We start from the raw sequence: 16,855 nt of genomic DNA, 5'->3' as shown, positions 1-16,855 counted from the left end.
TTTTGTGTTACTTTAATGCAATGGGTCCCATATAGACATTTGATCCTAAAAACAAACGCGATCGATTGATACCATACATGAAAATTAGTCATGTAGCCTATTGTACCTTGGCAGATGATGGTGATGATTTGAACGGTGATGGCGAAGCTCCTGCAACGCCTGCTCATTGTTGCTTCCTCAACACGCTCGAGTCCGGTGCGGTCTGCTCATGGCTGCTTCTTCTGAAACAAACGGAAAAATTACCAAACGATAAAAAAGGCTTTTTTAGGGTTCCGTACCCAAAGGGGTGTCTGTCTATCACGGTTCGTGAGATACAGCCTGGTGACAGACGGACGGACGGACAGCGGAGTCTTAGTAATAGGGTCCCGTTTTTACCCTTTGGGTACGGAACCCTAAACAAGCAGTGTACTTTTTGGATACTTAGGTATGTCTGAGTTTTTTCTTTCATTTTGATAAATGTCTTGGCATAGAAATGCGACATTTGAATAATATTCATTAGTCCCACCTGATTTAGAACCATAGCTTTTGGACATTAGTTGCGTCGCCGCCGTTTGACGGTGATGCAATATGGTCCGGTTATTACAGTCGGAGTGCATAGAGTCTGGCTACTGATATTCCACAAATGTTTGGCGGGAAATTAAAAAAAAAATCGGCTGGTCACACTTTGTGTAGTAGGAATTATAGTTATGATACTAGAAAATATTTTTGCGCGAAAATATTTAGGCGCGGGGACGGGCCGGGATGGTTATGTGGGACTCCCTGTTGTGGGCTAATGAGACCCCAGGTTTACCCACTAAAACCCCTCTGTTGCCGCCTCGCTGCTCTACGGCGAGGTCCCAGGAACGCCGAAGTAATCTTCCGCAACCTCGCAATCTAAGGATATAAGTTAAGGGCCTACTGCAGCCGCGTCTGGCGCTTCGTAAACCACGCCCGCTAGTTCTTCCCTCCCCGCTAACACGCACACATGGAAACGCTTCGCGCCGCACGTGAAGTTTGTGTGACCTTTTAGCACCATCTAACGTTACAGAAGTTAACTACCATTATACGCGGTCGCTGCGGTCGGCCAGAAACTTAAATTCGAAAAAAATTGAAACAGATGGCGTTGTTACTTGTTCATAATAGCAAACAATAAAATAATTAATTCATAAACCTGCATATTTATTGTTGTTTTGGAAGATGTTAACAGCATAGAAGCAGCAGCGTATATAGCATATAAGTTAAGAGTATTGATAATAAGAAAATAGCACAAGAACAGAAAAAATATTATTTTTGATAAAATATGATGAAAACAGATTTACTTGATTACGCTCACCTGACTTTGCGGTCACTAAATGCAAATTTCAACCTTATTATTATGGGGTTACAATACCCCTGGGGTTGCAGGCGTCCATAGTCGTTATTATTATAAATGCTTTGGTTGAAATGCTTTTTAACCCTCGAATTTTTCATAGGTACAGTCACCTGCAATAATATGTTACTCTTCGACGGCCGCAAAAATATGTGACACGCTCTTATGGCTCTACAAATAAGATCTAACATGATCTACCGCAAAACGGCCTTCGGTGTGTAACATATTATTGCAGCTGACTGTACTCGTATTCATTGTTGTATAGGTAGGTATTAATATCTTTTATCCGATCGATTTGCATTTATTTGAAATAAATCACAGTGTTTAGTAATTATATGTTTTATTGAATAAGAGATTATTTAGGTATGTAAGGAATACAGGGTGCCTTTTTGAAACACTCATTTTTAGGGTTCCGTAGCCAAATGGCAAAAAACGGAACCCTTATAGATTCGTCATGTCTGTCTGTCTGTCTGTCCGTCTGTCCGTCCGTATGTCACAGCCACTTTTTTCCGAAACTATAAGAACTATACTGTTGAAACTTGGTAAGTAGATGTATTCTGTGAACCGCATTATATTTTCACACAAAAATAGAAAAAAAAATTTTTTTTGGGGGGTTCCCCATACTTAGAACAACTGAAACTCAAAAAATTTTTTTTCATCAAACCCATACGTGTGGGGTATCTATGGATAGGTCTTCAAAAATGATATTGAGGTTTCTAACATCATTTTTTTCTAAACTGAATAGTTTGCGCGAGAGACACTTCCAAAGTGGTAAAATGTGTGTGTCCCCCCCCCCTGTAACTTCTAAAATAAGAGAATGATAAAACTAAAAAAAATATATGATGTACATTACCATGCAAACTTCCACCGAAAATTGGTTTGAACAAGATCTAGTAAGTAGTTTTTTTTTAATACGTCATAAATCCCCTAAATACGGAACCCTTCAAGGGCGAGTCCGACTCGCACTTGGCCGCTTTTTCTGGATAATTTTGAATTTCAATTGTCAGGGGTGCCTACATTATTTTTAATACATTTTACAACGACAACAAACAAAAGTTCAAATTCGCCGTATTTTTATTACCCAGGTCGATCGCAACAAAATAGAAAATCATGTTTTTCAAATCTAAGCGTTATTGTAATTTATCTCAAATAACCAAAAAGTCAATCTGACTAGAACTTAAAAACGAACTGAATTATTTTAATATGTCGATTTTTCTTGGTGACCCAGGAGAATTTTTTTTTATCCCATACAAAGAGAGCGTATCCCAATCGCGTATCGGTTTTGGTTTTTACTTATAAGTGTGAAAAATATATTCTACCATATACGAAGGATGTGTGTTTTTTCATGTTTTATGTGTCTTTTTGTACAATAAAGTGTTTTACTGCTAATAATCATATTAACTAATATATCATATTAACGATTAACTAAAAAGGTATTTACATCTAATTTAACTGGTAAATTATTAAAGTCCGCTAAAATTAATATATATTCAAAAAAATATTTGTTAATATGTCCCAAAATCATGGCTCATTTTTAGGGTTCCGTAGCCAAATGGCAAAAAACGGAACCCTTATAGATTCGTCATGTCTGTCTGTCTGTCCGTCTGTCTGTCCGTCCGTATGTCACAGCCACTTTTCTCCGAAACTATAAGAACTATACTGTTGAAACTTGGTAAGTAGATGTATTCTGTGAACCGCATTAAGATTTTCACACAAAAATAGAAAAAAAAACAATAAATTTTTGGGGTTCCCCATACTTCGAACTGAAACTCAAAATTTTTTTTTCATCAAACCCATACTTGTGGGGTATCTATGGATAGGTCTTCAAAAATGATATTGAGGTTTCTAATATCATTTTTTTCTAAACTGAATAGTTTGCGCGAGAGACACTTCCAAAGTGGTAAAATGTGTCCCCCCCCCCCGTAACTTCTAAAATAACAGAATGATAAAACTAAAAAAAATATATGATGTACATTACCATGTAAACTTCCACCGAAAATTGATTTGAACGAGATCTAGTAAGTAGTTTTTTTTTATACGTCATAAATCGCCTAAATACGGAACCCTTCATGGGCGAGTCCGACTCGCACTTGGCCGCTTTTTTTAAGTCTCCTCACTTACCAAACATATCGCAACGAAGGCAAGGGTACAACGCGGCATCGTCAACCTAATAACGTAACGTTTCAGTTACTTTTTTAGTCGCCGACCATTTTATCCGGGGTACGAAAAGAGGTATTAGATCTATCCTGGGTTTAATATGTTATAAAAACATAGTTTTTGAAAAATTTTCGTAGGTAGTACACAAAATTTACATTTTCTTTTAAATGTGATTTGGGTCATCGTTCTCCCTGGTGACTTTTCTGGTGACCCAAGAGACTTCAATTTTATTATGACTCAGGAGACTTTTTTTCTATGCACTTTGATTTTTTTGATGCGCTAATTTTGTAATCTAAAATAACTTTAAACTGCTGATATACTTATATCACTTTGCTGATGAGTGGAAGTGGAATTGAAACTTAATTTATTGTTCTCTCCCTTGACATTTTGGCATACATTTGACATGCTGCAGTGCACTCCTAACGTTAATAAAGACATAATTTTTAGAAAAAGCTTTAGGAAAACTCACTCTTGAGCTTAAAACGATTAAGTCCTTATCATATTATGTTAGATTTTTAGTACAGACCCTAAATCAGTGAAAATGTGTCTTAGCCAACTAAATTTGTCTCTGGGAAAAGTACGATATCCCTAAAAATTGTACGTACATTTCGCATTTTTCTGAAGGAACGGAATTCATAAATTGGGTTATTATTATTTTTTCAGATTATTTGATTGCATTGACATATCACCAAGATAGATAGAACATTAAAGTTACCAGAAGAAAAGCATTTGTGTTCTTTTATACAGTGTAGAAAAAGTAGGTTCGATTCCCGGGCGCGACTAAGCGAATTTAAAAAAAAACAACGTGTTGCATTCCGGGAGTGCCGACAGAAGTGAAAACTCAATGACTAGTCCAAAATGTCTGCAGCACTATGTATAATTGACCCATCCTCCTTTCTATTGAAAACTTTTGGTTCCGAAATTGCTGGTCAGTGAGCTTGTTTAAAATTCGAAATTCAAATTTATAGCGTTAATTGTTTAAAATTCGAATAGAAATTGTAAAGTTACCTTGCAGACCTCGCATCTAAATATATTTGGTCATGATATTTTGAGTTTTATTCACCAGTACTAGAGTTCACTTTTATTAGCGATTTCATCAAGATGTAGCTTTATTGAATTATATTTGAGTGATATAAAGTTATAATACTGTGAGATCCTCGTATTTCAGCCAGTACAAGATTATAACCTTTTTCATGTAATGTCATTGAGTTTTTCTTTATTGATTTAAATGCCATCTAAACCTTACGGTCACATGATCGCCTTACGCTGTCTCGAGTTTATCATTTTTTCCCCACCTCAAAAAGTGCCTAGCGCCGCTAAAGAAGTTTTCACTTCAAAAATCTTTGAATGCAGTTGTTTCTTTAAAAAACAATAATGTTTCATTTAAGTAAAATGAGCAAACTTAAGGTTTTAAGGCACTTTCCCTCCAGGGCCCATAATTTTTTTCCACCCGGTAGTAGACAACTATTTTTTTCGACTAAATGAAGTTTTATTAGATAAATCGTTGATCACATGGTTCGTTTCACACATCACATCAAATCGTTTGTCATCACAATCAAAATTTGTCAAAAGTAATGAAATTTATGCCAAAAAAACATAAATAAAACATATAAATTCAACACATTTTTTTAATAAAAATCTTTCTCGATGATATAAAAAAGAACATCGACAAATTATGTTCAAAGAATTAATATCAAAACAGATGTCATAATTAGGATTGGCTACTTTAAGAAAGGGACAGAGAAATTTAATCCTCTCGCTCTGCACGTTTTTCTCATTCCTCCTTGTCAAGCCAAAATAAACTATAAAATGATAGTAACACAGTACATTGTAATATTCACTTTTTCCACGGTATCATGTCATTGTAAATTACTTATGTGAAATTGTAGTGGCGTGCGACTTTCAAACCGGAGGTCACGGGTTCGAACCCCGGCCTGTGCAAGTGAGTTTTTGTAAGTAGGGACCTTTTTTAGTGGTACTTAAATATAATAACTTTTCGTATTATTGAAATAAAATATTTTATTCAAACAAACTTAATAATATAATAATTAAAACGAATAATATCAATTAGTTTTTAATATTTATTCAATTATTTTAAATTAATTGAGCATGAAACATACTAGATTTATTTTTTCATTACAACATTACAATAGAAAAAAAGCAAAAAATATATTCTTATAGATATTTTATTTTCAAACAAAAATAAAGCAAAAAGTTACGGTTAGATTCTGATGGCTAAATACCAAACAGCTACCGATACATTTCAATATCTGTCGAAATTTCCTAACCCGTTGTAACTGACAAAGAGTATAGATTTCGACGTAGCATGACGTAGCTAAGCAAACACGCACACATGCGTAACGTATAGGCCTGTAAGAAGGCACCATCATAGGTTTACCTCCGATTCCGTTACTACTCAATGGAGTTACGACTCAACGTTTATTGGATATTAAAATTTTACGTAATTCGGAGCGCTGCGCGAAGTGACATAGGTCTTACCTCTTTGAGGCACGACGGCCATCTAACATTACTGGCATAAAGGATGCATTTATGACTTTGACGCATGACAGAAAGAGAAACCGAACTGCGTAAAATGGGCGTTTGCTGTTGAATTCATAAAATCAAAGATCGATAATAAATCCATCGGTAAAGGATAGTAAGTTAATATTTAGTTCTTTGAAAGTTAAGACGAGATGAAAACCTTTGCTGTAAGGTGGGTTGTGCTGGATATGGATGTGTTTTCTAGTTGCACGAAGCTAAAACCGAAAAATGAACACGTAAGTTTGGATTTATTTTCTATCGAGAAAATTTTAAGCATTCGTGTTTCGACTACTACGAAAACTCTTATCATATAGTCAAGAAACATATATCCGAAAATCACTACTGTTTGTTTCCGGGGCTAGCCACTGCCACCTTTCTAAGATCCTGTTATTTTTCGATGCACGGCCTTAAATATACGTCGACGTGCACTCAAAGTCAGCTCACATAATTTATACCACTGTGTAAAGTACAGTCAACAATAAACACATATTATGTTTACACTTTCTCACCGTGTACTATTGTAACAATGCGAAAAATGAAATGTAGTGTAAATAAGACCTAGTTCGATAATACCGTAATATTAATCCATCACCACAAAAATTACATAAGTACTATACCAAATGCTAAGTATCAAAATATTTATAGAACACCAACCTCCTAATTTGTTTACATTTGGTTACGACTTGTAAACATTGCAGTTTTTTGTTATACAACGCTACACGTCGACTTCGCACATTGTCGTAATTATTTACGAGCTTAAATAATAGTTTGCGGACCTCACTAGTATAGAAAATATTAATATTATGTAAAATAAACCCCTTATAAACCGCAAACAATTTGAATGAATGACATATACTTGGTCAACCAGATCTTGACAGTAGAAAAAGACGGCAAATTTGAAAAATGTAGGCGCGAAGGTATATCGTCCCATAGAAAATTTGAATTTCGCGCCTTTTTTTACTGTCAGGATTTGGTTGACCAGCTATAAATTGACAACTGACTTTTAGATTTTTTTAAATCATAGACAATTAATTGGTGATACAACAACGAAATATCTGTCAACAATTTTTGTTGACAGATATAATTATCGTTGTTGCATCACCAATTGTCTATGATTTAAAAAAAAAGCTAAAAGTCAGTTGTCAGTTGTCTTCCATCGTATTATCTCGGAAACGTTCGTATTTGTCATGCTACTTCAGTCAACCTCAGTTCTTTTTGTACCGAGACTGACTGAAATAGCAAGACACGTTCCTACGTTTCCGTGAAAATACCATGGAAAATAATTATGCACTACATCTGTATCTGTGTGTTTCTTCTCTATTCTTCTTTTCATTATCTTCCTTCCTCGCGTTGTCCCGGCATTTTTGCCACGGCTCATGGGAGCCTGGGGTCCGCTTGGCAACTAATCCCAGTAATTGGCGTGGGCACTAGTTTTTACGAAAGCGACTGCCATCTGACCTTTCAACCCAGAGGGTAGACAAGGCCCGTATTGGGATTAGTCCGGTTTCCTCACGATGTTTTCCTTCGCCGAAAAGCGACTGGTAAATATCAAATGATATTTCGTACATAAGTTCCCAAAAAACTCATTGGTACGAGCCGGGGTTCGAACCCGTGACCTCCGGATTGCAAGCCGGAACGCAATAAAGAATATTTACTTACTCATTAGTGTGGTTCCACGGAGAAAGGTACCTTACGGTTTAGGACCACATTAGTATTGGAGATTCGCTAATAAGAGCGTAAGCACCGACCGTCATATACCTTTACAGTGGAACGTCACATTTACTTATGTCTCAATCAACATTATGATCTAAATATATTATCTGTTTGTAGGAGGCATTACAGAATCCCACAATAGAGACATGTGCCAAGCAGCAGAGAATGAAGACTAATTAATCATTCATTAATTTAACCTTCATAGTCAATGACTGTGAAGATATAACCAAAGCGAAAATTAATCAGAATAGAGACCTATTAATATTTAGATATGAAATTGTCACTCAGTCAATAAAGATGATCACTCAACCTTAAGCTATACACGCGTCTTGTTTGCTATCGCTTTGAAATGTCAATAGGCCCCGAAACTCGAACAGAAGGATTTACTTGAACAGCTAAATAAACTAAGTTAGAGATGGAACGAATATTCGGTAATTATTCGGTATTCGGCACATTCAGCTAGTTTTGAAATGTCGGTTAAAATGTTGACTATTCGACAAATATCTTTTAATATGTTTGGCTTTGATGCAACAATGTAAAATGCACCTGCTTTCATCAGGTTACGTTTTTCCGTTGTGTTGTCATTATAACACATGATCAGACACTTTGTATCCAAGCGTGTTTGATTATTTGGAAGGTGTTCAAAACTTGTTTGCGAGTCCCTTTTGACCTGTTTGTTTCTAGCTATAATATATTTAGCTGCCGTTATCTTTAGAACCGAATTATTCGGCCGAATATTTGGTTCGGTAATATCTGGACTGAACATTCGGCCAAATATTCGTATTCGGCAAACTCCGTATTCGGTCCATCTCTAAAACAAACAGTTTACTGCTGATGTTATCATCTGCATTTCATTAATCAGGCTATTCGGGTCACCTTGGCTATTGGTAAAACGTTTTGTATTGATCTATGATGTTTCTAGTAAAAGTGGACAAGGGAGTGGCGCTTCATTTTCTATGTAAAGCACCATGTTATCACCGATCAGCCTGATAAAGGCAAAGTAAAGGCTTGGAGAACGATTCAAACTTACATTTGACATCAAATTGACATCTAAATCTTTTTTGTTTAAAATTTATGAAGGATTATTTCTTACCTTCACATTTTTTTCTTAACTCTAATACTTCTCAAAAATTAAAAAAATCCGTCAACCGGGACATCTTTCACACTAAAAGGGGGGGGGGGGTTGTGCTAGTGTGCGTAAAGCACCATACGAAAAGTATCATACTACGTTGATAAGGGGTCATCCATTAATTACGTCACATGAATTTCTAGGTTTATTTGACCCCTCCCCCCTCCTTGTCAGACTTGGTCACATTTGGCAAACCCCTCCCCCCTAGTGTGACGTCACATTTTTTATACGAAATCGCCAAATCGAATTAAGTAAGCACCTAAGTATTATTAATATTTTATCAAAATATTTTTGACGATATAAATATTAGTAATTTTATAACCCAAAACTGCTTAGGAAAGAAAATTAAACAAATAAAAACGATTATCGTTTTAAAATCTTGTTATTTAAATGTACAGCGAATAAAAAAAAATTAAATAAATTTTCGGTCACTGATGAAGTTAAAGTGACGTCACAAAGTTTGTGTCTCCCCCCTCCCCCATGTCACAACATGTCACATTTTCTTGACCCCCTCCCTACCCCTAAACGTGTGATGTAATTAATGGATGACCCCTAAAAGGCTGGCTATAATTTTTTTCAAAAAACACAATTTAACCGAATCATACACCTCTGTTACCCTCTGTTACATGCCCGTGCGTACGAGCATGTAACAGAGAGTTAACAGAGGTGTAGTTACAGGCGGCCATAGCGGCGGTCTGTAAGCTTGTTTGACACCGACGTAGTATAAAGACAGTTTTTTTATATTTAAACCATGACAAGGTCACAAATATTGTTCTGAGATCCTTGGAAAATCGAAATAGTTTTTTTTTTTAATATGTACTGCAAATCTTTTTTTAATTTCTCATAATACCGAACCCTCAAACAGCAAATTACGCATTAAAGTGCATACTTATTTAATCGACTTTCGGACATTTATTTGCGTGTCCTTATTTACGCACGGCTTAATTGTTTGCCAACGAAAAATATGCAGCGAAGCGATCGGAAAGCTTCGTAAACTGCCCTGGATGGCATCAATCAATCACCTGCTGGTGTCCGAATATTTACGAGGCCCTTGATTTCTGATTGGAATAACAAATTGTTTCGAATTCATAATCGTGGGAATACAGCCAAAAGTTTTCGTCTATATACACCTGTTTGTAGATCCAAAAATTCTAGCAGGATACAGAAACCACGAAAACTTTTTTTTTTATGATATAGGAGGCAAACGAGAAGACGAATTGCCTGATGGTAAGCGATTACCGATTAGCAATTTTAAGAGGGGTTGTAAATGCGTTGTCGGAATTTAGGATGGGGAGTGCCCTCTTTTCTTGAAAGTTCAGATCAAGGAAGGAGGATCAAGCCCCGTAGACGCAACGACGCAAAGACGAAACGCAGCTGTCACTGTCACACTTATATGGAAGAGTGATAGAGAGATACGAAGCGATTCGATGTCGAAGCGCAAGCGATTGTCACCTTGGCTAGGCCGCCAGATGATTGGGCAATTCCGAAAATGGACTTTAACTTGAAGGCACTGTGGGTGATTGTTGAGAGATGAGATCCTGACTTGATGACATGGGAACAACTTTGAACAACGTAGGTACCCTTTCAAACAAAAATAAACATCGCATTTATACTTGTCTGTATAAATTTATATTTACTGTCTTGTCTGTATTAGAGAGTTCATATCAAAACAATTAAACTAATGAACTATACCTACAACAAGACTAACAGGCCAATTCGAACTTACACTGAAATTAGAATGACATGTAACTGATGTCATCCAAATATCGTGCATTTCGCTCGTACTTACGAGTATCCGTACATGTATTGGCGCGGGCGAGACGCATGATCTAGAATAATATCATTCAAATATCGTGCTAATGTCAGTGTAGGTTACGTTCGAAATGTTCGAATTGACCTGTAAGTAAGATTAATGATGCAATTTAAATATTGTTCACTAAAATACTGAAACATTGGTTTAATTCCCAACTGAACTGTCCCAAAACTTTGAACGAATAAATTAATGTTCATTTGGTGCAAGACAAATAAAATACCATAATGTTTGTCGCTCACTACTTTTGGGGTGTCTTACGTTATAATACTTATAATGTTTCAGTTGTCCTGAAAATAATCGTTATATGGCATGCTACTTGTACATGAATGTATTTTTTTTAATACAACCATGTACAAGTGGTAGAATAGACATAAGGAAACTCTGAGCTACTATCTATTTGGACATTGGTTCGATACAGTCTCACTCTACACAAAGACGCTGTAAGTAGCCACAAACGAGCGCCGGGTCGCGCGACTGAAGACAGGGGTGGTGCAAGCTACAGGCAACTTGAGGACAATTCGAACGTACTCTTTGACATCAAAATGATATTTAGTTATCATTCATCTAAATGATATCATTTATATAAATGATGTAATTTATTTATTTACATAAGGAGATCCAACAGCTAACTAAATGACAATGGAATCTTAAATAGATATATGGAGCCAATTACAGGAACTCACAAATAGATATGTAATAAAAACATATACTTAAGTAACACGCATCACATACACACACACATACACATTGCATACATGAAAGAGATAAGACTCAATCCAAAACTAAACAGAACTAACAATTTAGTTATCATTCGGGCATTGTAACATTCGAAAATTTTGACATTGTGACACCTGTCCATTTTGGCAGTAGGGCATTATCTAAACCTTATGACAAAAATACATTAGGACGCATAACACTTTCTGGTATTAGGGCAATAATGCATAAATTCGGAGTACGGACTAATTGGCGGTAGGATATTGTGATTCTGGACATTCTGGCAGTTGGACATATATGCCCCTAAAGAATTCACACGTGGCTTTCGCTCGTATTTGTCCGAATGAAGTTACAGTTAATTTTGGTCCATAGTCGGGAGCTTTTAGACTTTCTAAAATAGTTTACTATAGTTGGGTTGTTTTTACGTTAACTATCGTTCGTTCTGAAGTGTAAAATAACAACACCCTTGAAGATATTTATCCATTTATTTTCTTGTCTTGTTCCAATTCACAATAATCTCGTCTTATAACAACCGTCTGCTAGCACGACTCAACAACCAAAGAGACCCGTCCGCCAAGTGTAGTTTCTTTTTATACCCAACCCATAATAGTCTTCAATTTCAAACTACCCTTAACTGTATAAACGAATTAAGTAGGTATGCTAAGTCTTCAATTTCAAACTACCCTTAACTTTAAGAACGAGTAGGTATGCTAAATACCAAAAACCCTACACTTTCTCATCTTTTTATAAGATTGTCCGCTTGTACCTTGCGCTGGCGCCGCACCGTGAGCGGAAACCTGATTTGTCCGCAGATCAAATTCAATTGCGTCACAAGAGAAATTGACTAAAAATTCCGTCGTCGAATACCTACTACCGTTTTTGAAATTTCCTCTTGAAAAGTCGATTGTAGATGTCAAATTAACATCAGCCGAGTATCTTGATATCGGTATTCAAATGATTCCTTTTATGGCCAAGGATTTGGATAAATGAGAATGAGGATGAGTATAACTGTAATATTAATGTTAATATCTACTCATAGCTCACTTACCGTTAAAGACCGTACTGAAAAACTTTTTATTTTAATATTGACATTTTTAGTCTACCTACTTAGGTAACTATGGTTACAGTGATCCATTATAAGTAGGTAATAGGTACCCAACCAAGTTTCAGGCACAATTTTTCCATTTGATATACAATCTCCATTACTAACTTCATTTTAGTGTAAAAACTAGATTTCGAAATCACAAATCAACTTGCAAAAACATTCTCTTCTTCTTCTTCTTCCTCGCGTTATCCCGGCATTATAGCCACGGCTCATGGGAGCCTGGGGTCCGCTTGGCAACTAATCCCAGTAATTGGCGTAGGCACTAGTTTTTACGAAAGCGACTGCCATCTGACCTTCCAACCCAGAGGGTAAACTAGGCCTTATTGGGATTAGTCCGGTTTCCTCACGATGTTTTCCTTCACCGAAAAGCGACTGGTAAATATCAAATGATATTTCGTACATAAGTTCCGAAAAACTCATTGGTACGAGCCGGGGTTTGAACCCGCGACCTCCGGATTGCAAGTCGCACGCTCTTACCGCTAGGCCACCAGCGCTTTTTGACTTGCAAAAACATTAAGTTATATTAAGTTACTACTGCGGGATGAGGCAACGATAAAAAACTAACTACGGCTTAACGATCCTTGAAATTAGTTTGTAGATGCATTTATTGTTGTTAGCGTGAAGTTTTAAACAAAAGAATACAGATTATTCAAAAGTTCATTTGTTTTTACGAGTAGATTTTAGAAAGAAATAAACAAAATAGTAGTTTATGTGACGTAACTGCTACTTACATGAAAAGGCGTTTGTGGGTTTATGAAAGGAGCGAAGTGAGCTTCATAAAATCATCACTAGAGAGTTTTAATGCTTATTAAATATGTACATAGCGTTTATCTACACACATATAATAAGCTCTTTATGTTACGACAGGCATTGCTCGTCGTTGCTGTCCAGAATTTTAAATATTAAATAGATATTTATAGGCATTTATAATAAAGACAAATAATTCAAAAAAATATATCGAAATAGTTCGTTCTGCGGTTCCAGATCCGGCCAGGCATTAAACGAATCATTGCTTAACTGACTAATATAAACAAAAGGCATATTTTCAACGAATGGCTTTCCAATAAAAAAAAGGTTAAACAATAAATATTCCACCAATAACAGCCCGTCACAGCGACAATGGTGGAATTATCCATAAATATTGTAACTTCAGCCCGCGGTCAAACGGCGACACCGATCTAAAATAATACCCGCACAAATATTGGCCCGTCTGATAAAAATGTTAGCTCAAACATTTTGAGAGTTTAAAAAAAGTTGAATGGCAATTTTTGTGAGCGAAATTGCACTGTCGACGGCGGTAATAGAATTGTGGATTGAATAGCGGGAGTACTAGCCGGGGGCCGACATCGTCTGGTTGTAATTCATCTTTGGCCGAGCCGGGACGCTGCTGGGAAAGAAAAGGTCAGAAACATGAAAGGTTCCCGGTCAATTCCTGTCTCTTTTGTTCTGCTGAGCCGGAGCCCCGCTGCCTGCGGCGATCCACTGCCTTTTTCGGACTTTGTGGGCTTAAGTAGCTTCTCAGCCAATTCATTTTGCTGATAATCTCGAAGAGTGTTTTTGTGGTATATATCACTTTTTCAATGGTTGGCGGACGTTTTAATATGATTTAATGGCAGCTAATGTTGTGTTGGTTTCTAGTAGGACATTTTTTAAACTCGGCAATCTGAATCACTTATTTATTTGCTTTTTTTTTTCATAATAAACTGTTCGGCGATAGAACGATAGATTTAATTAATTTACTGCACGGTAAAAGGTATCCTAAGGGCGAACTTAATGCCAGAAGGCATTCTCTATCAGTTAACCTTCAGGCCAAACAAAGGGGGTAATAGGCTGTTTTCCTACTAGTCAAATCAGCTTTTTTTTAGAACCGTCAAAACGATTTGCTTATATGGAATTTGTATGAAAGCGAGTATAGTGACGTCACGGTCAACGCACGTTTTTTTTATATTTCAATCCGATTTATTAAAAAGAAATTGTGTAAAATAACTGCAATCTATGTTTTTATAATATCTGGTGCTATTTCATCAAACAAAAACATCACTTTTGACACTGACGTGTCGGATATATATCGTATCTAGAAAATAGCAAAAGCAAATATTAGGATATTTGACGTAGGTATCTTAAAGTTCGAATCGGCCCGTAGGCCACGATTAGGCACAGTAGTATTAGACAAAGTTCGCGGCATTGTCCGTCAACTGTCTGCCCGACGTCTGCCCGCAACTTGTCTAAATCCCGTCTGCCAACTTTATTGAATCTTCTTATGGTGGCTCCGATCGATATAGTTAAGTTGTATTCAAATTCCTGCTCATTATTTAAAAGTCTTATTTAAGGACAATCTTAAATAATTCGGCCTGGCAGTCCCACACCAAGCTCAATAAGACTTGTCTTGTGGGTACTATTAGACGACGACATAATATAATACATAGTTAAATACATAGAAAACATCCATAACTCAGGAACATTTGTTCCTGTGATAAACCCGCAAATAAATAAAGGTCCCAGGATTTGAACCACCAGGGTCACTACCGACTAGGCTAGGGGGCCGTTTAAAATCAATCAAAGTATTTCTCATCACTGAAGACACAGACACACTTTGGTTATTTTATTCGTTTTTTTATTTAAAAGGTGGAGGTGGTTTTTTTTAGGAAAATATGACGTATGTTGAATACCTTTCCTTGTAAGTATTTATATATTGGGCATTAGCATTGTTTTATGCGAGCATCTTCACCTGATATAATAATAAAACATTAATTTAACTACCCATTTCTGACAACAAATCTCATTTTATTTCTAATCCCATTCCAATTAGTCGAAAACTAAATCCACTACGCGAGTCCCAAAAACATTCGGCGTTCTATTAATCGAAATAGATTGTCTATTAATCGAAACGATTTCAAACTATCTGGTTTTTACTTAAAAATACCCTGCTCTTTTATTCGGAAGCTTTTCCCAACGGAACTTAAATCTGAAACGGCAGTAGAATTTAGTAAGCGTCACTCTGGAATCCACTTTAAAGCTGGCTTCAGTCAAAAGTTCGTTTGCTCTAGATCGGAGAGGGTATCGTTGGGCTGTTGCGTTTTGTCAATTTTATTGCAATGGAATGGAGAGAAATATATTAATAACAAGGGTTCCTAGTTGATCAAGCCACATTTGTTTTAAAACTAGCTATCTATCTCCCCCTCTCGCACCCATACCCCAAATAGCACCTTAATTAGGTACCTACCCCAAATAGTACCTTTATTAGTGACCTACCCCAAATACCTACCAGTGTACCCGTATGGTAGCCGGCTTTAGAATAGCGCCAACCCTCACATAGGATAAGGGTGTCGTACGAGGCGACTAAGTCCACAAACGAAGTAAGCAGGTATTTCGTTACAGGGGAGATGGTCGTCCTCTTAGCATTACTTTGCGATCCATCTAGGAGAAGGATACTCCAAATAAAACCCGGAATGGAGTTTCCGTAAGGCGCGAGTAGGGTCCAATCTGAAATAAGCGGCAGATTCCTGCAGCTGACCTGTCTCCACACGTATTGGCCCGCCTTTCCTGTGGGTTAAGACAGTGAAGCTGAGAGGGTAATGCAGGTGCTGGGCATCCCTGCGTTTCCTTAATTTCATCCCAGGCGGTGTAATAGGATATTTCTCCGGTTTTACGCCATAAATCGTCTGCATTAGACGCTAAGGCCAATGATGACCCCAAATAGCACCTACCTTTATTACGTACTATATTTGGGGTATGGGTGCGGGAACGCTTTGAATACACTTACTAACCAATAGTTAAAAACAGAACCTGTTTTAACTTTACTATAGTTCGTTTTTTTTAGCATTAGAAATAAGGTAAGCAATATTGACGTGTCTTTTTGTTGAAAAACACGTTTTACAAATAAATAATGGCAAATATGTAACAATTATGTATCTAATACGATCATTTATATTCTTCTGCTTTCATAAGTAATAGTTAGTTATTTTTAAAAAGCGTTTTTCAATTACCTTCTTTCTAATGCTAAAAAAACGAACTATAGCTACATTTATTTCATAATTTGGTATAAATTTTGAAGGTACTACCTACTACAATTTTAATACATTATTTTATAACTGCTTGTGATCAAGTTTCAAGAACCAAAATTGGAGTTAGGCAATGTAGGAAAAGCAAGTGGACAAAGGCAATGCACACTTGCACAGCCAGTCGTTATGTAAGTTCTTCGGGTAGGCATTTGTCGAGCAGTGAAAGTCTTTTGACATGATTACTCATAAAAGTTGACTACCCGTAACAATGAATTGAGTTTATGTGCGGAAAAAAAATCATTTGAAACTATCCAATTGTTGTTCTGCGATGAAG

The 16,855-nt window shown here is 36.6% G+C and overlaps 1 protein-coding gene across 1 annotated transcript in view; it reads right to left on the bottom strand.

Annotated features, from left to right (window-relative positions):
• The window catches only part of LOC134650137 (lachesin-like), a 113,242-nt gene that overhangs the window by 74,560 nt on the left and 21,827 nt on the right, over nt 1–16,855 (bottom strand). Inside the window, exon 2 of the mRNA XM_063504984.1 lies at nt 107–221. Coding sequence (XP_063361054.1) covers nt 107–167 — 61 coding nt within the window. The 5' untranslated portion in view covers nt 168–221. The remainder of the gene's footprint in view (nt 1–106; nt 222–16,855) is intronic.

The sequence above is a fragment of the Cydia amplana genome, chromosome 8 (assembly GCF_948474715.1).
Source record: "Cydia amplana chromosome 8, ilCydAmpl1.1, whole genome shotgun sequence".
Classification (NCBI taxonomy): Eukaryota; Metazoa; Arthropoda; class Insecta; order Lepidoptera; family Tortricidae; genus Cydia; species Cydia amplana.
Note: the sequence above shows the minus strand (reverse complement) of the source record. Positions and strands in the feature narration are given on the sequence as shown.